Consider the following 19823-nt stretch of genomic DNA (forward strand, 5'->3'; position numbering starts at 1 on the left):
TTGTTTGGGGTGAAAATGTAATAAAAAAAAAAAAAAAAAAAAAAAAAAAGAATCCTCAGCAGAAATCATGTTTGGACGGAAAATAAAATCCATATTTGATAAACTGCTACCCAAACACATAGTACACAACAGAACCTCTACAATGCCAACAAAACGGTTTAACAGTGGAGATAACATGTATTTTAGACATTTTAGAAATAACGTTTATTTTTGGGAACAGGGCACGATCTTGCGTAGAATTGGCCATGTTACATCATTCAGGGCCCAAAGTTCCAACATAAGAAGCACCTGAACCAAATCAGGAAACGCTTCTACGATGATCAAGAAGAATCACCGCAGAACGGTAGTGAGGCGATTGAAACTGTGTATGACTGTTTTGACATAGACCCTCAAAAAGGGATGTCAGAACCGAGACGCTCCGGCAGAAAGAGGAAGTGCACAGACCCCTTGGTGGTCTGCCCCAAAAGGAAGAAATACTGATTTTCACAACCGCGAAAATCAGCTTGGGAGGGGGGTGTTGTGGAGAATCACCCTCTAAATGGACTGTTCTATCCATTATATAAACCATAGACCTTTTGATCCCAGGTGTGCACTAAACACCAGAGCGACCTTCGCCTGCTCGGTGACGTTTACTACTCTTTTCAGTTGTAACTTTTTTACGTTCTTGTTCCAGTACTAAATTGTTTAAACTCTATTCCATTGTTCTGTTTTCTTTGTGGCTTATTGCAATTATTTATATATATATATATATATATATATATATATATATATATATATATATATATATATATATATATTATTTATAAATATTAATTCTTTAATATTTATAATATACTTTAGTTTTACCATCTTGGATCATTTTGGTAAACTTAATTGTAATTTTTATTTCATTATATATATACATATATATATATATATATATATATATATATATATATATATATATTGTTTTTAAAATATAATTATCCACTGACACATGTTTTGTCGTCTACGACTCATCAGAGTGGCTGAATCTAGCGAGATTCGAAATCGGGACCCCAAAGTAAGAAGCCTAAACTCTTACCACTTGTCCACTTCGCTGACTGTTTGGATACATCGTAATTTACATGGATGTTATTTGTTTTTGTTTTATTGATACATTTTGAATAAATTCAATTATTTACGAAAGTGCATATATATATATATATATATATATATATATATATATATATATATATATATATATATATATTTATATTGAGAGAGAGAGAGAAAGCAGAACAATTTGATATTGTTGGTTTCAAATCCAACAAGGACCACTCTTTATGGACTATCCTTAGCAGTGCATCCCATTCGTATGAACTACTAAAACATGCAGGCCAGAGCATGTTTACACCTGCTTCATCTTTTGCCAGTCTTTGAGAAGGGGCGTAGTTTATTGCTAATCGCCTGAGGTGCCCCCACCATGGAATGGTGACGGTGCTGCCCAGGCAGTTTTTGCAGGTCAGAGTACCTCTCCTCGGGGGGAAGGAGGTGCTGACTTCTCAATCCCACTTTCCGACCCTGGTGTCTAAGTTCTTGCAGTGGGAGAGAACCAAATACCTTCTCAATATATCTGTTGTTTGTTTATGCTTAAGTTTGTAATATTCAGGGGTAAACATACATCTTAAATGAATGCATCTGCAAATGGATGCTGAAGCAGACTGAGGACATTGGTGTGCAGCATTTGAGTCTAGTCGATTCTATAACACCACTTCCATTTATAGATGTAAACAACCTTCATGTGCTGCCTCCTGCAAAGAATCGGGAAAAGCAATACCAACAACAAAATTAATCAAAAGTCATAGCATACTGATGCATACAAATTGACATTCTTTTGTTTTTAGCCTTGCTCTTCAGTTGCAGCATAGGAATCAGTATAGCACAACTTTGACTAGCTTGATTCTGTTGCTGGCATTCTTGACAAAGTTCAAAATAGACTTCGTAGCTTAGTGGGAGATGCCCTTTTCTCTTCTCTGCAAACTCTTTCCCACAGAAGAGACGTTGTGAGCCTGTCACTGCTTTTATGTTATTTTCATGGCTAATGCTCATCTGAACTCCAATTTAGGGTTCCGCCTCGCCAGACTTTCACGAAAAACACTCATCTAGCCAAAACCACTATCAATAACTTCCCCTCACTTTTTATCTGTGCCTAAACCTAAACGTAGATTCCATGAATAAGACCTTTTTTCTTAGAACTGCACACCTTCGTTTGCATATTTTCCAGCTGCCTACAATCTGATTGTCTCTTCAAGTCCAATGTGAACAAGTTCTTGATGAATCGTCCCCCTAAGTAATCCAATTTACAAAATTCCCACTACTTATGTTTACTACACAATGACTAATGTATACCCATTAATCCTTATCCTCGAGTGGCCTATTGGCCTTGATAAGTGGTCACCCCCCCCTTCTATGTATATATATATAAAAAAAAAAAAACTAATCACGTAATGGTTGCCAACATCCCTAAGTGAAAGTTGTACTATAGAATCAGCTGGATTTGAACTTGGCACATCAGGATGTCAGTCTGTATTGTTGGCTACTTAACCACTCTTCCTTTGATAATACAAAAGATCAAATTGTGATAAAGGGCAGTTTTCTTTTACTTAATTTAATTCATTGACAAGTTAACAAGGTGACTGCGTTTTGTGTAATCAAGGTGAGTTTTTAAACTTTCAATACTGTTCTTTGTATTTTGCCACCAAATTACGATTGCATTTGTGTTGCTATTCAATTTCCATTTTTATAAAAAGTTATCTTTTAATATATGAAATAAAGTCAACCAGGTTCTCAACTTCAGATTTAAATAGAATTTCATCTAACAAATAGATATTTGATTCTACCTGGCTAGTGAATTCAGGATTTTTTCAGTCTGTGTTTTTTCAATAACGAATAAGGAATTCCTATTGATTTTATCAATCCCATAGAATAATTTACTTTGGATAATCATTTTCATTATTTAACATTCTTTACGTCGCTGTTTTTGTTAAAAATACAATCACACAAATGCTAGATAGACACACTTCATGTTTATATTATTACTAGCAAAGTATTCACCGTAATATTTGACCTTGAAAAATAGTGTGCACCATCTCTAGGTAAGAGACCATCATGTTAGATTTGGCCATGATCGATCCAGTGGTGTGGGCTGTAGGAGAGAATACATACGTAGGCTATGACCTTAACCGTAACCTTGGAAAATGGTGCCCACCATCCCTAGGTGGGAGACCATCATCATGCCAAGTTTGGTCATGATCGGTCCAGTGGTGTGTTCTGTAGGAGAGTTGTATACACACACACATATGAACGCTACTACTTTACATATATAGAAGATATATATATATATATATATATATATATATATATATATATATATATATATATATTATATTATTTAATGTTGATAATACTTGTAATAATAACTTTACCCGGCTATTAGTCGTTCTGACATATTTACTTCCATTGACTTTTATAATAAGACTAGCATTTCAGCCCGGCGTTGCCCGGGTGTTTGGATGTGTCTGTTGAACAAAAAAAAATGTGGTAGTAGAAAGGTAGGCTCAAACCCGTACTGCAAAGGAGGAAAAGAACGGTATAAAAACCTAACGTCTATACTGTTACAACCACTGCCAAACCGGAAGCGACATTTTTTAAATTAAGGCTAGACAATCTAAAGGAGAGGATAACTTTAAAAAATATCGGCGAAAAAAGTGACCTCCCCTCCCCCTGTAGAAAAGTGCCCAGTTGAAGGGGAAGATATCAATGGTTTTAGCCAATTTTTCGATATTTGTCATATGAAAGGTCGAACTTTAAAACGATACTGATCTTGGTAAAATCCGTCGCCTCTATTGAAAGTTTTAGGCAGACATGCAAACATACATACGTTTATATATTGGTAACTAAAAATTTTGATCCAAACCGATGAAAAAGCTTGCCCTATCTCTGAATACCCTTTATGTAAAATTTCAAGTATTTAGACCAGAAATTGTCTGAGTAATTTGGAAGAGACCGCAGAGGTCAATTTTGTTTTTTACTTTGACCCCTTTTTTGACCCCTTAAATTTTATTGTTTTGGGCTCAAATCAAGTTATTAAGTTAGATCCATGTCCAAGGAACCTATATCTAAAATTTCAAGTGCATAGACCCAAAATTGTCGGAGTTTGATAGAGTTCTCAAAGGTCAAATCGTTGAACTTTGACCCCTTAATCGCCAAATTTCTGGCCAAAAATCGATTACATCGATTTTCCCAAATCTCAGTACTCTGTATATCAAATTTTGAGTATGTAGACTAAAAATTGATAGAGTTATTGCGTAGGGAAATGTACACACACAGACACACACGTTCACTTTTATAGATATATAGATTGCTTTCCCGTCTTGCCTTTCTTTTTCTTTTACTAATATAAATTTACAAGATAGAAATGTCATTTTATTTATAACTAGCAGGACCTGTTTCTCAGCGTTGCCTGAAAAGATATAAAAGGGTGCTAATTAATTGAATTGCAAAGTTGTTGTTTTTTATGTTTGCACATATATGTGCGCCTCCTTCCAATAGGAAATTTATTTGGAATCTCATTAAAATTTGATTTTCCTCTGTAAAAAAAACTACTTGATTAACTCATTGTAGGAATTTACTATATTGAATTAAATCGATTGATAATAACTGGAAAACATACATCAGGTATTGATAGGCTACCATATTGAATGTATATCTGGTGTCTGTGTTCTTATTGCTATAATGTCTTTTGTGTCTATTATATATATATATTAATGAAAACAAAGGGATGTAGTGTTTACCTGATATATGCAATGGTAAACTTCAAACTAATATAAATAACAGTATTTATATATAGAAAATTTTATCTCAACTGAATTAAAAAAGCTTAGTTTTAATTTTCTTTCTCTTATATATATATATATATATATATATATATATATATATATATATATATATAATTTAAAGGAGATTAGAACAATAGTCTAAAGAGCTGAGTGTATTTCAATGTAACAGTGAAATCACTAGTTTCATTAAAATACAGGAAAGAAAAAGTGCTCGTTGTAATTTAGATATATAATAAGCTCGATAGGTAAATATCCTAGAGCTAATTCAATATTAAGTAATGTGATTGATAATTTAAAATTTAAAAAACAAATTATAATCAAATTAAAAATCAGTTTCACAAGAAGGAACAACAACAAAATCAATTATCTATAATAATTATATATATATATATATATATATATATATATATATATATATATAAAGTGGTAGCATTTGTGTGTGTGTCTGTATGTTTTCTACAACTCCTCTACAGCCCACACCACTGATCATGATCAAACTTGGCATGATGATTTTCCCCCACCTAGCGATGGTGCACACCATTTTCAAGGTTACGGTCAAGGTCATAGCCTATGTATATATACTCTCCTACAGTCCACACTAATAATGATAATTATAATAAAGACTTATTTTAATTTCACATTTACAGAAGACCAGTTCATAGCCTCTCATTATTTAGAACTTTGGCTTACGCAAAATATTACTACAGTAATTAGACGAGTTTCAACCCTACTCAAAGCAAGCCAGAGGATTAGTTGGACAAAAACGTGGTGAGACAACAACTATGGAAGACAGTAATTACTTGGGATACAGTTACAAGACTCAGCATTCTTATCTGAAGAAAGCCAGAGGATTAGTTGGACAAAAACGTGGTGAGACAACAAATATGGAAGACAGTAATTACTTGGGATACAGTTACAAGACTCAGCATTCTTATCTGAAGAAGGCCAGAGGATGAGTTGGCCAAAACATGGTGAAACAACAACTATGACGATGAGGATAACAGTTCCACAAATAAATAAAATAAAATGACAAAATTAGATAAGCAGTTTTCTCTCTCCTCTTTTCATCTCAAGTGATCTTCAAACATATTTAAGAATTTGCTATCAAACAATTTCCTGTACTTGAACCGATCTTTTATTTCTGATAAAGATTTCAATAAAATCAACAGTTTTAAATGATCTACACTCGAGCATAATAAAGGACAATAATGACAAATTATAGATAAAATAGATGTGATTTTTCAAGTAAGGTTTTCAAGTTGCTAATGTGTAGATATAGCAAAATATATTGTAACATTATATTAGGCGTTCTCATTTCGTCTCGTCTGTTGACCCCATCGAAGTGTCAAAGAAATACTTTAAACTCACTTCATTTTTTTAAGAGACTTATTTCCTGTCTGTGCTTCCCATTATACATAACAAATTTTGACAGATCTGTCACAGGCAAGCGGGGAATCATTGTCGTTTGCTCTCTTTCTCCTGCTGTTCATGCCGTCACGCCTTTCCCAATCCAATCTCTCTGTCTGCAGTTAAATGGGCTGGTAAACAGCAAAACAAAATGAATCAAATACAATAAGCAAAAGTTCAGCTAGAATTCGTCACTGCCAACTTTCTCTCTAAACTTCCAGCACGTGTTCTCCCAACCACCTCTGCCAACGGGCATTTTATTAGAAAACTGACTCCATTCCATTTGCATACGTGTGCGGTGGAAGATGAGATCTCGTGAGATTCCACAAGACTACACCTTATAAATCCATGGCTGCCATCTTTAATTTCTTTTTCTCTCAGATCCCATCCGAAGGAAAGTTATATAGCCGCATAATACACACACACACACACACACACACACACACGCGCGGGCGCTTTCTTCTTTGATTATTACATTCAACTCTACACTTACTGCTCTGCTGCTATCTCCGCATGATGTCACCAGTCCTGCTACCTCCAACTGCTCCTTTCTCTATTTCACTCTGTCTTACTGCTCTCTACACAATGTTGCCGCACATTATGGTACACTATTTCACTACAATTAAAAAAGAAATATCCAACACTACTTTGGTGGCATATAAAGTTTTCATTTCAATTACAAGTTGCTAACCCCACATTTACTGTTTTTTTTTTTTTTAATGTTTGATGAAACATAAATTAAATAAATGATTCTGTTCAAAATTCTGTGCAGATTCCTGATTTCAGCATTCAACAAGATACACATGAAGGTAAAAGGTTACATTGACTGAAAATAACATTTGAGAACAGTAGTCCAAAGAATCCAATTAATATGAATTAAGCAGAGTAATTTGAATAATAATAATAGTTCTCAGATGGAGTGATATTAGCAATTGGTGGTTGAAAAGGTTTCTTATAATTGTTGAAGGTTTGTTTTGTTTTATAGCATATTAACCCTTTTGAAGTTATTCAATACCAAAAAACTAGTCATTTTGGTAAAAGTTCTGCTTCAAGTTCTTTATATCTTCAAATATTTATTTGTTGTGGTGTTAGTGATTGAATAAATGATGAGAAAGACACAGTAACAATTAAATAAATATGTATTAACAAAATACATAAAAGTGGTAACTGAACAATATCTTTGCTCATGGCAGGACTAGTTGTGAACAACCATCTACTTCACGTGTCTGTCGCTGACTCTCTCATAAACCACTTCTTGTTCCCTGGAAGTGACGTCATGGACAGAAGTTACATCATGGAATAGTTCATTATTCCTCGTAATAGGGGTGCATCCCCAATATTATTCATATTGTTTCATTTGATTAGTTTGTAGCAGAAAATTGTTTTTGTATTTGCAGTACATGATTGAGTTTTTAAAAGGGAAAGGAAATCATATTTTCTTTTTTGATTTTCAGATCTCTTGATGAGTTCCTGACTGTGATCCGATTACCAAGATGACATCCCCTGAATTTACAGCCATTTGCTGTTTAAAGGGTGCAGGAAGAGCCGACACAGAAAAGGAAAATGAAATTATGACTAGTCACATCTTCAACAGCATGTGCTTGACCTCGTCCACTCTCAGCCTCATTGGGGTCACGTACATTCTGCTCTCTGAGAAACGGAGTCAGACATCTCTTCTTGTACCAGGACTGATGTTACCAAAACCACAACCACTTAATGAAGTTATACGATGGCTAGCAGTAGTAGATATCCTTATGGCGTTGGGTGAGTAATATTCAAAATTTATATTACTAATTAGACAAAGCAGTTGCCTAGGACATCAGTTTTTAAATCTCAGCATGAATTCTGAACAAGCAACTTGTGTATTCTTTTCAAAGAATTTAAAACAGTATAAATGATGTTCTTGGCTTGACTTCGCAAATGAAGATCATATGAAGGGGGTTGTCCACAACGACTGCAGGCATGCTTGTGGCTAACCCTAAGCCCAATGTGGGACAAGCAGGTTTGGCCGCAGCAGCTGCAGGCAAAAGTGCACACCAGGTACAAATGATGAACAAATAGTTAACACTTAAATAATTGGCAAAGTAATGGTGAGAGTTGCATAATAAGTCAAGTGGTAGTGGACGAAATTAAAATGATAAGTCAAGTGGTAGTGGGGAATTAAAATGTTAAATCAAGTGGTAGTTGTCAGGCTGTGTTGTGCATGGATGTGTAAGAATAAGATTGGAACATGTGTGTTTGGTTGGTAAGAAAGGAACTGAATAATGACACCCCGCTTTATTGATTAATTGCTATGCGCATGCGTGAGTGCATACAAAAGTTAGATCACAAAACCGGAACGAAAGAGTCTATATAAAAGTTACTGAAACGAAAGAGCAGTGCTATCATTACATCTCCCTTTCTCTGAAAACAAAGATGACTTAGGTATGTAAAACAAAACAAAGAAAATGGAAAAGCTGGTTCAGGGTAGACTGCCTGAACAGCTGCAGCGAAGCAGGGGATTATTCTGCCCCATGAGATGCTTGCTAGGGTGTTATGAGTGTGTGCTCATCATAAGTTCATTTTTGATGGTGGTCGTACCACCCTACCACTACAGGTACGTTTTTGAGTGTCATTTGGTATGTTTGGGGATGCACACACAAGTGGATCCACAGACGTCGCACATTTTTGTGGAGCTGTGTTGGGGAGGTCTTGCGACATTTGTGGGGTAGGCATCACTGGAATACTTATGTGTTGTCTGTTTCTTCGCAGCACATGCCCATTGACATTCTCCAGGAGATAGGAATGGTGACCATCTACCTGGGATACTACAGTCGCTGGGTCCCAGCTTCCAGACACAGGATTCTGTACCCTTACCCGTTGACCATGGTATAGGGGTGGTAGATCTTCCTTAAGTACATGTCGGTCAAAATACCTCTTTTGGTTCTGCTGGCATTGTTGGAATGCGCTGTATATCTGATCCTGATCATGGTTGTTGTTTCTGATTTTGGTGATCAGTCGAGATTCGATTCGTCTACCCATGAGTAGTTGTGCAGGGCTTGGTATGACACTTGAAATTGGGGTGCAGCGCCAGTGCAGCAGTGCGATCTCAGGAGTTGTTCCCGACTGTTTGGCTTTCTTGAGAATATTCTTGATAGTCCTTATTTGACGTTCTATGAAGCCATTCCCTTGTGGTCTCTGAGGTGACGTGGTCTCATGATGGAAGCCCCATTCTTTGGCGAATTCACGGTAGAGATGGCTTGAAAAGTGTGGTCCGTTATCGCTGACTATCTTGGATGGTATGCCAAACTCTGAGAAGATTTGGCATGTGATGTTCACTATGACACTGTTTGCTGAATGATCAGGTAGGCGTTTGACTATAGGATACTTTGAGTAATAGTCAGCTATGATCAACCATTGACTTCCGTGAAGATCAAACAGGTCTATGCCAACTACATCCCATGGCTTTGTTGGGATGTCATGTTGCATTATCGGGTCTTGCATTTGGGAGGGCTGATGCTGTTGACAGATAGAGCATGACTTTGTGAACTGTTCAATGTCTTTGTTTATGTTTACCCAATGAACAGTGTCCTTGGCAAGGAGTTTTGTTTTTACTTGTCCTAAATGAGCAGCATGTAGTTGTTCTAATATGTCTTTTTGAAGTGTCTGGGGGATGACGATTTGTTGTCCTTTGAGGATAAGACCATCATCAATTGAGAGCTGATCTATTAGGCCTCAGAACACTCTAATGTCAGTGGGCAGCTGCTTGATTGTCTCTGGCCATCCCGTGATGATGGTCTCTCTCAGCTGTTTAAGCAGAGGATCCGCTGTTGTACACTGTCTTAGCTGTTCGATGTAATTAGTGGAAAAACGAACTGTATCAACCCGGACATCAAGTTCGATGGGGGTCCTCATTACAAGGTGGTGTTAGGTGCGATAATCCATCATCCAAGATGTTGTCAGATCCTTTGTCAGCCTGAAGTTGTATCCTTGGAGTTTTATTAGCATTCTTTGCAGACGTGCCGGGGCTGAGATGAGTGGTTTGTCAATGATCATAGTGAGGGGGTTGTGGTCAGTGACGACTTGGAAATGGTGGCCATAGAGGTATGTGTGGAACCTCTGTGTGCCAAATACGATGGTGAGTAGCTCACATTTGATACATGTGTATCTCTGTTCTGTTTGTGTGAGGCTCTTGCTAGCATATGTGACAGGCGATAGATTGCCCTCCTCATCTGGTTGTAGCAGAGCTGCACCAATTCCATGTAAACTCGCATCACAGTGCATGTATATCGGTCAAAATAGTGGAGCAGGGACGTTTCAGATATTTCACTTTTTATCTTTTTGAAAGCTTCCTGATGGTGTGGTTCCCACTGGAAAGCAGAGTCCTTGCGTAATAGGTCACGCAACACTGCTGTCTTGGAACTGAAGTCCTTGACAAAACGAGACAGGTATGTCATCATACCCAAGAATTTTTGTAGTTCTGTCTTGTTATGTGGTTCAGGTATTTTCTGTAGGTCACGTACTTTCACCGGGTCTAGTTTTAGTCTGGTGTGTGTGTGTACAAGTTTCCAAAAAAGGATATTTCACAGCATTTGATCTTGCACTTCTCCAAGTTCAAGGTAAGGCCTTCTTCAGTAGCGATCTCCATGAAACGTCTTAGGTTTTCATCATGTTCCTGCTCTGTCGACCCATATATGGTGATATTGTCACAAGCACCAGTGCATTTCTTGAGTATTCTGTCTATCTCAAGTTGGTAGAGGTCCTGACTGACATATAAACTGAATGGCAACTGTCCAAAACAATACCTTCCAAATGGTGTTTGGAAACTTGTTAGTGGCTGACTTTCAGGGTCGAGCTTTATATACCCAGATTTAGCGTCCAACTTTGAGAAGAATTTTGCTCCTGCAAATCGGTGGTTGAGCTCCTTGACAGTTGGAATTTGATGGTATGGCCATATGATAGCTTTGTTTAGCCCTGTGGGTCTAAGCAAACCCTAATTGTGTTGTCACGTTTGGTGACATAAGTGAGAGAGCTTTGTGGGTTCGTTGATGCGGCGAATGACTCCTTGTGATTCTATCTTGTCGAGTTCCGATTTGATTTTTCCGCGCATGGCTGTAGGTGTCCTTCTCGGTGGGTTTATGTCGCATGGTACATTGGGGTTGACAACAAGCTTGTGAGTGTTCCGAACTTCACCAATACGGTCAAATCTCTCAGGGTATGGATGCATTAGGTCAGCTACACTATTGATGGGTTGGTGCTGGGCTGAGATGGCACAGTTCATTGTCACTACCCTCCTAAGAGCCACTGATATTGGCATGCCCAATATGGCTGCTCCTGCTACATCAACCACATAGAATTGGGTATCCAGCCATGGGGAGTTTTTATACTTGCACCTAAAAGTTGTGGTGCCATAACAGTTTATCCTAGTATTGTTGTAGGCTGTTAACATACATTGTGTTGAGGTGAGTGATCTGGGCATTGGGTTTCCAGCTTTGTCTATACTGCTAGGGTACATGTTGCGGAATATGCGGATAGGCAATGTATTTGCTTGTGCCCCTGTATCTACTTTCAGGTTGAAGGTATGAGTGCCTGGGTGGTCCTTTAGCTTGATGATTAGATCAACAAATGCCTCATTTCGAGGATCTTTCATGTTTGCTGACTTTCCGCTGTTAGTTGTGATGGAGCTAAAGGTGAGGTTCTCCATTGCTGTGCCTATGTCAGTCACGGCTTAGTCATTGTGTTTGGCGACGCTGTTTATTTTCTTGCCAAACTCCCATTGTTGGTTATGACTGTTATGCCAGGGCCTTCCTTGTTGTCTTTTGGTTTTGTGCTTCCCTGAAACGCAAACTGTAGCCCAGTGACCTGTTTTGCCACATGTGTGGCATATATCATTTTTGGTAGGGAAGTGTTCTTTGCCAAAACGGTGACTGCGTCCACAATTTTTGCAGGTTTGTCCGTTTTCGGTCAATCCCTTGCCACTGGTGTGTACCATGGCTTATTGCGGCTATCTGTGGTGATTCCTGTAACTGGTGGAGCTGGTTGACATAAACTGCTGAAGCCTCGTGTGAACGGGCTAATCTAACAGCTTCCTCGATTCTGTAACCCTTCGGTTTGTTTAACAGTTCCTTTTGCAGTTCGGGTATTGGTGTGTTGTCAATTAGTAACTCAACGCGGCGTTCATTTAATTTGTCGGCATTGAAATCACATTTCTTTGCCAACAGTCGACATCTGTTGATGAAGATGTCTGTTGTTTCATTTGGTCTCTGTTGGTATTTTCTGAATTGCAGTCTACAAACGTGATTTGTTGCCAGTTCTAGCTGCTCCAAAAATGCAGCAAATATTATTTGTGGATCCTTGCGATCATCATCTGACATCAACCAACTATTATACCGGCTTAAACCTTCTTCGCTGGTCACAAGAAGTATTAGAGGGACTTTATCCTCGTGTTTCGACGCTTTGACGGTGAAGTAAAGTTCCATTCGTTGTCGAAATAGTTTGAATGATTCAGCAATACATGTCGAGCCCCAATCAAAACTAGGTACTTGTAATGAAATTGTGGCTATTACGATAAGAAAGTGTGAAGAAAAAAGGTGCAGACAATTTGTGTGGCGTGGAAGGTTAGAATTCGTTCAGCATGCGAGAGATTAAAAAAATCGTTTTTTTTTTTTTGTTTTTTTTTTTAATTGCCTGTGAAGTTATGTGTTGTATGATAATACCGCTTGCCAACATGTCATGCTGTGTTGTGCATGGATGTGTAAGAATAAGATTGGGACACGCATGTTTGGTTGGTAAGAAGGGAACTGAATAATGACGCCCCGCTTTATTGATTAATTGCTATGCGCATGTGTGAGTGCATACAAAAGTTAGATCACGAAACTGAAACAAAAGTTACTGAAACGGAAGAGCAGCGCTATCATTACAGTAATAGGGTAATTAAAATAGTATGTCAAGTGGTAGTAGGTGAATTAAAATGTTAGGTAAAGTGGTAGTGGATGAAATTAAAATGATAAATAAAGTGGTAGTAGGGTAATTAAAATGTTAGGTCAAGTGGTAGTCGGTTAATTAAAATGTTAGGTCAAGTGGTAGTGGGGGAATTAAAATGTTAGGTCAAGTGGTAGTGGGGGAATTAAAATGTTAGGTCAAGTGGTAGTGGGGGAATTTTGTAAAGTTGGAGATGTAAAGTCAGATTAAATAAAATAAACTTTATTTGGAGTTTTGTACAAATAATCCAATAAAATAATGTTTGTGTTTTTGTACACAATGATCTTTCTACCTCTTAGAAAACCTTAATGGCAATCTTGAAATAGGTGTAATAAGAAATAATATTTTTATACTTTCCCACAAGCTAAATGGATGATTTTTTAAATATAAAAGATTTAAAGTTGAAAAAATCTTGCATATTCATCCAGAAATTATTTGGACAAATTTGTTACATAAGAAATATTCAGTTGTTCAACTTCTGGAAATTAACTGATAGAAGTGACCCATTGGAACAATATTTCTTCCTTTTATTGACATCTTAATATCTGCAGTTATTTAAAACTTTAGAATGATGGACTGACAGAAAAGATATTTAAAACTTAGCCCAATTGATCAACAGACATTGTGTCCCTTAACCCTCCGGGGTTGTGGGGGCACTGCATTATTTTATGCAGCATGTCTTGGGCAAGAATAGCCTGGCAGGGCCATCCCTCTCCAGGCTTGAACATATACAGCATCTAGTATTACCAAATGGTCATCCATTTTAGTATTGGCCAGGCTCAACGTCGCTTAACTCTGGTGATCTAACGGGAACTGGTATGTCAACAAGATTTCAATATATATGTATATGCATGAATCATTAACATCTCTAAAAATCTAAAAAGAATACTTTGCAAAATTTATTCAGTTGTATTTCCTAAGTTGTGGGTAATTCTGTTAGAAAATCACTAATTTAATTTTTATCTTGTATTTTTATGTCTTTTTTGTTTTTTTTTTCTTTTTTTTCCCCCCTTCAGGTTTCTTTACCAGGTCTATTGTCTGGCTGCTCGGAGAAACGCCCTACCCCCAAATCGCCAGTGTGACTATAAAGCATGAATTCTGTGTTGCTATTACTGTAAGTACTTGCCACCAATAACCAATACTTCTCTTCCCCCACTTATATAATTGTGCAGTAAAAGCTTCTTTCATTAACTTTACATCATTAGACAAATTAGTTTAGCAATAATGGATACTTTTAAGACATGTCAATAAAATCTATGCTTGATGCTGAAAATGTTACTGAGTCTGCTTTTTTCTATATGTGAAATCATAGGTCACATGATGATTGGCTGATCACTGATTGATTGATTTGAGCATTCATTGATTTAGTTATGTGATCACTAATATGAATGGTGTGACACAGAAACTCACTTATTTTTAATTCTCATTTTTGTCTTCTTTTTTTACTTGGGAATCACCGCTTATTAAGGCCCGTAGGCTACTCGAGGATAAGGGTTAGTGAATGTAAAGTGGTACTGAAGTAATACTTAATGATGTAAATTGGGTGGAATTTGTTTATTTATGAGGGTGATCATACAGGAACTTGTTTGCATTAGATTTGAAGGCTATGGTATTGTATTCAACTAGGAAGCATGCTAGCGGAACAGTGTTCTAAAGGCAGGCAGTTCTGGGAAAGAAGCTCTGTTCATGGAATCTGCATCTGCATTTAGGCACAGACGGAGAGTGGGGAAGATCATAGATAGTGGTTTTAGTTAGTTGGGTATTTTTTTTTTTTTTTTTTTTTTTTTTTTTTTGTGAAATTTGGCAAGTGAGGAACCATAGATTGGAGTTCAAATGAGCACTTAGCTGTCAATAACCCCGGTGTATTTGCGGTGTTGTGGTGAATGAGAACTCTAGCTAGGAACAGCATAGACCAACAAAAGGTGCAGTCACAAGGCTGATCAAAGATCTCCTCTCCAATTTTTGAGTGGACTTCTGCCTAATTTTTTGTTTTGCTGTTTTGATTTTTGTAACATAGCATAAAAAAATATATATATAACGCAAATGCCAATCGCTTTTCTGTTCTTTACTTTAAAGAAAAAGATGCATGTTTTCAAAGTAAACTACCTACTATGATTTGACATGAAAAGTAATTGTTCAGTTGGAACATTTGTTATTTTAACATATTTTTATTTCTGAATAATGAGTTTTCAAAAAAGTTTTAAAAACTTCTGACATCATATCATCGGATCAAAGGTGCTGATTTCAAATGTGTGGTTAGTTTGACTCTTATCAACCATTTAACTTTGATATCAGTACATGCAGACAACTTTGGTTTATTTGCAAAGAAGTGAAGTTTTTAGTTTGATTTTGTTTTCTGGTGCTACCAGATCAGGCTGTCTGAAGATACTCGCTTTCTGACCTAAAATGAACCAAACATTGATGTTATTGTTTCTTTTTTATTTACCTTGCAAAACTCAAATATCCATTATGTTCTGCAGTCAAAAATAAAAACAAAAAATTTCCTCTACAAAACAATCAAACCAAACATCATGACATATTTGAACATATTAAAAACTTGAAGTGTAAAACTTTTTTCCAAAATTACTGAATTCAGTATTGAATAACCTGAAAAGGGGTGATATACTGTAAAACAAAACAACCAAACAACAGTGTTAGAACCAATAGAAACGGAATAGAAACTTATGGTATTTCAAACATGGAAAGATGTACTTTTCTGTTGAAAAGTATTCATTATTATGAATAAAAAGTATGAACAAATATGAATAAAAGTATAAATAAGTATGAATAAAAATTAAGTGACCCAAATAAACCAAGAGTCCTTATATTTTAGTTTTCCAAGTGTAGTTTTTGTTATCATTTTACATGAACAAATTATATTTCAATTATATTAATGCGATTATTAATAAAAAAAATTATTTTTATTGGTTAGGTTTAACTGAAAAATCATATTCTAAGTATTAAATTGTTCAGAAAATAAGGATTGATTTCAGAAATGAACATTTGTTCATTTAATATTTCAAGAACTATTCATCAGACTTTTTCACAATGGTAATTTGTTTCAAGTTGTTGAAATACTGACCTTAAATAATTTAAACATCTTTCTGAGATTTCGATATGAGTTTTGTTTAAACTAAGAAAAAATTTACCAATAATTTGAACTTTGTTCAAAATTGATCTGCTGAAAAATGTCATTCAGGTCACCCACTTGGTAATGTCTAGAAGGGATTTCATTGAAATTATTGTTTCTTTGATATATGTTTCACTGTAAGTTGGAACACAAAACCAACACAGAATAGAGGATCATTAGGGAGATATAAGTACATTATTTATGTGGACAAGAGTTATCTTTTCCTTTCTCGCTCTTCTATAATTTTTAACTGAGTTATTTTATGAATTGCCAATTTCACTTTTAGATATTGTTTAATTTTTGTAATTTCAGGTTTGGATTGAATTTTTCTGCATCAGTTCTTACATGTGGAATTTTACGTATGGGTTGGATGTGTTTCTTGTAATGCATAACAGGTCCAGGTAAAGGAAATTATTTTGTACTTTTTTTTACTGTTATTATAATCTATAATTATAATCGCATTAAACATTATATCAGTATAAGCCTGAATTTATAAAAATGGAAACGACTCAACATTCTTTCTAGTTCATAAAAACATCACACATTTTGAATTCTAACAATTCTGGTTTTCTACTATTGTTTTAAAACAAGAACAAAAACATTCTTTCTACTATTTACCATTAAGAGCCATTGTCAAGATTCTTGCAGAATTATCAGCATAGAAATAACCAGTCAAGTCTTTCGCATGATTTGAACCCTTGAACAAGGGATACATTGAACTCCAATTTTGAATGTACAAATCAATGAGGCTACCATAACTGACTACAGATGAGATGAGAAGTAAACTCTTTATGTGTCAAGGAGGCAGACGACTCTAGTCAGCTATCACAACAATATATGCTCTTCTTTATGTCTACAATGTTAGATATGTAAATTTATATATCTATCTATGTATAAGGTAATCTGCTAATCTCCTTTTGTAAACTTTACCATTTAGATGGTATATCCAGCCAAACCTGCTCCCCAAAACTTTTACCTTCCTAAACTAATAAATGGATTATTATGAATTTTGGAATATATTTTCTAAAACATACAGTAATATGAGCATATTATTATTGTATTATTTTTTTGTAAATGTTAACATTTGGGGATTTATATATATAAAGAATTGGAAATGGTGAATAAAGGGAGAGCCTAACTTTCAAACACACCGGAAGTTGGCACCCGCGTCTCTAAATTCAGGTATGGAAACCCAGAATCGATACAATTTCCAAATATATTTTATGTTTATTTTTTTCACCCCATTATAATAAAAATGTGTAAACGTTTTTATCAATTATTTTTTTTAATTGCATATCTTTATATATATATATATATATATATATATATATATATATATATATATAAACATATTAACTTAATTAAACATAGTAAAAACTGTAAAAAAAATGATGCATTTATAGTTTTTTTTTTTTTCATGTTTATGTAAATAAATATATTTCTAAAATATCTAAATAATTTTACAAAATATATAACATTAACTTAAATAAATATAATTATTTGAAAATATATATGATTAAAAACTTAAAAACATTTATAAAATAGTTTACATATTTTATATATTTTTATTAGATGGGCATGCAAAAAATAAACATAAAATAGAATTATAAATTGTATCGATTCTGTGCTTCCATACTTCAATTGAGAGATCCGGCTGCCAACTTCTGGTGCGTTTAAAAGATAAGGTCCCCTTTATTCACCATTCCAAAGATTTTTTTTTCTTTTTATTTATTTATTTATTTTTATGATTTTGTTATATAGGGGTTTCATTAAAGAGTCTTAGAGAGAGACTATTATAAGTGATGCTTTTTCTTGTGAGAGTTCTTATTAGTAATGATATGTGTCTTAGTGAGAGTTCTTGTCTTATTACATATGATGTTGTATCTTAGAGAGAGAGATGTTGTTGTAATGACATTTTATAACACAGACATATAATAACGATACAATTTACCTTTTTGTAGAAATCACAACACAAAGATGAGCTTTATCCAAAACACATGGTGAATTTATTTAATACGACCGGTCGGGATTTCCTCATTAAGAACTCAAAGTTTCACATCTTAGTTTCTGAAGTGACGTCTCGCTTCAGACGTCCGCCTGTCTGTCTCTCTGACTGTCTCTCTGACTGTCTCTGACTGTCTCTGACTCTCTCCACGACCAACTAACTCCCACCTGCTATATTGAGAACTCCATGCATCCCGGCCACGTGAGCAAAATTCACGTGTCTCAACATGCGCGACTTTGCACGTTTTCGACATTGATTTCCCAATAACCTATTTTCCTTGTGTTGTTTCCACAAAGGAATTTAACCTACATATCTAATTTATTTAACTCATATTTTATTATCCACATTCTTTTAACAATTGAATAGTTTATTTATTATTTATTTCATCCGAATTAACAATTTACTGGACATTCCATTTAAACCTATTGTTCTTTAAAACTTATGTCCAGGGTTCGATTTCTGCTTTCTCTTATTTTCATTTTAACTAATCTCTCTATTTTTATACTTACATGAACAGGGGACAGCCCTTATCATGTAACAATTTGATCATTATAAATTTTGGAATTCATACCAAACTGATGTAAAGAACGCATAACATGGATTTTACCAAGCAAGGTGGATCTAAAAAAAAACTTTCACATCCTTTATCTGCAAATCCTCCTACTACAGGACTTCTAATAAATTTATTATTTTGACTTTGACTTTCCATGTCTCACTGACTTTAGCAAATAGGGTGCATACCTTTATAAGTATTTGCTAATATTTTCTCTCCTCTGATGAGATGGTAGACATCGAAACCTTATAGGTTAAGGAGATTAATTTTCTAAAGCAGTCTTTGTCTTGCTTAGAATAATAAAAATTCTTTGATATGAAACTCAACCACTTCATTTCATTTCAATGAGAGTTTTTTGAGATTCATTCAATCACAATTTAATTTATTTGCTCTATCTTGCATATCGAGCAATTCTTGTTTAGATGGGATAACTTATAGAATATTACTGCCAGTAATATTTTGTAAACCTTACAATCTCACGTTTCCATAACAACTGATTGTTAAATAAAAACTATTCTGAAATATATATATATTTATATATATATATATATATATATATATATATATATATATATATATATATATATATATATATATATATGCACTATTATATAAAAGTCACTGTGTGTGTGAGTTTCTTCCTCATAGGTTCTGAAAAAGCTGAGCCTAGCTTTTGCAAATTTCACACAAAGCTAATTTATATATCTGGCAGTGTTCTGTGATATGCTTTGTTCAGAAATTTATTTGATAAGTATTGAAAATCGAAAAAATTCAATTTTAAAATCAGATTTTCTCTTATAGATAAAAAAATAATTTTTACAGGGGAATATTTTACGTTACACTGGCCAGGAGAGATAATAAAATTTAAGGAAATCATTTCTTCTTAAAAACCAGATTTATAATAATCTG

At 35.0% G+C, this 19823-nt stretch overlaps 1 protein-coding gene and 1 long non-coding RNA gene across 2 annotated transcripts in view; one reads left to right on the forward strand and one right to left on the reverse strand.

Moving 5' to 3' along the window:
- LOC145276811 (uncharacterized) overlaps window positions 1–18910 on the reverse strand; it is a 42125-nt gene extending 23215 nt beyond the window's left edge. The window contains exons 1-2 of the long non-coding RNA XR_013868017.1: window positions 18308–18910; window positions 6760–6882 (exon numbers count right to left, since the gene is read on the reverse strand). This is a non-coding gene — a long non-coding RNA (uncharacterized LOC145276811). The remainder of the gene's footprint in view (window positions 1–6759; window positions 6883–18307) is intronic.
- The window catches only part of LOC145276805 (G-protein coupled receptor 143-like), a 105703-nt gene that overhangs the window by 45996 nt on the left and 39884 nt on the right, over window positions 1–19823 (forward strand). The window contains exons 3-5 of the mRNA XM_080128126.1: window positions 7721–8030; window positions 14243–14340; window positions 16669–16757. Of these exons, the coding sequence (XP_079984252.1) occupies window positions 7760–8030; window positions 14243–14340; window positions 16669–16757 (458 nt within the window). The 5' untranslated portion in view covers window positions 7721–7759. The remainder of the gene's footprint in view (window positions 1–7720; window positions 8031–14242; window positions 14341–16668; window positions 16758–19823) is intronic.

This window comes from Euprymna scolopes, chromosome 1, assembly GCF_053919585.1.
Source record: "Euprymna scolopes isolate OS-2025 chromosome 1, ASM5391958v1, whole genome shotgun sequence".
Classification (NCBI taxonomy): Eukaryota; Metazoa; Mollusca; class Cephalopoda; order Sepiida; family Sepiolidae; genus Euprymna; species Euprymna scolopes.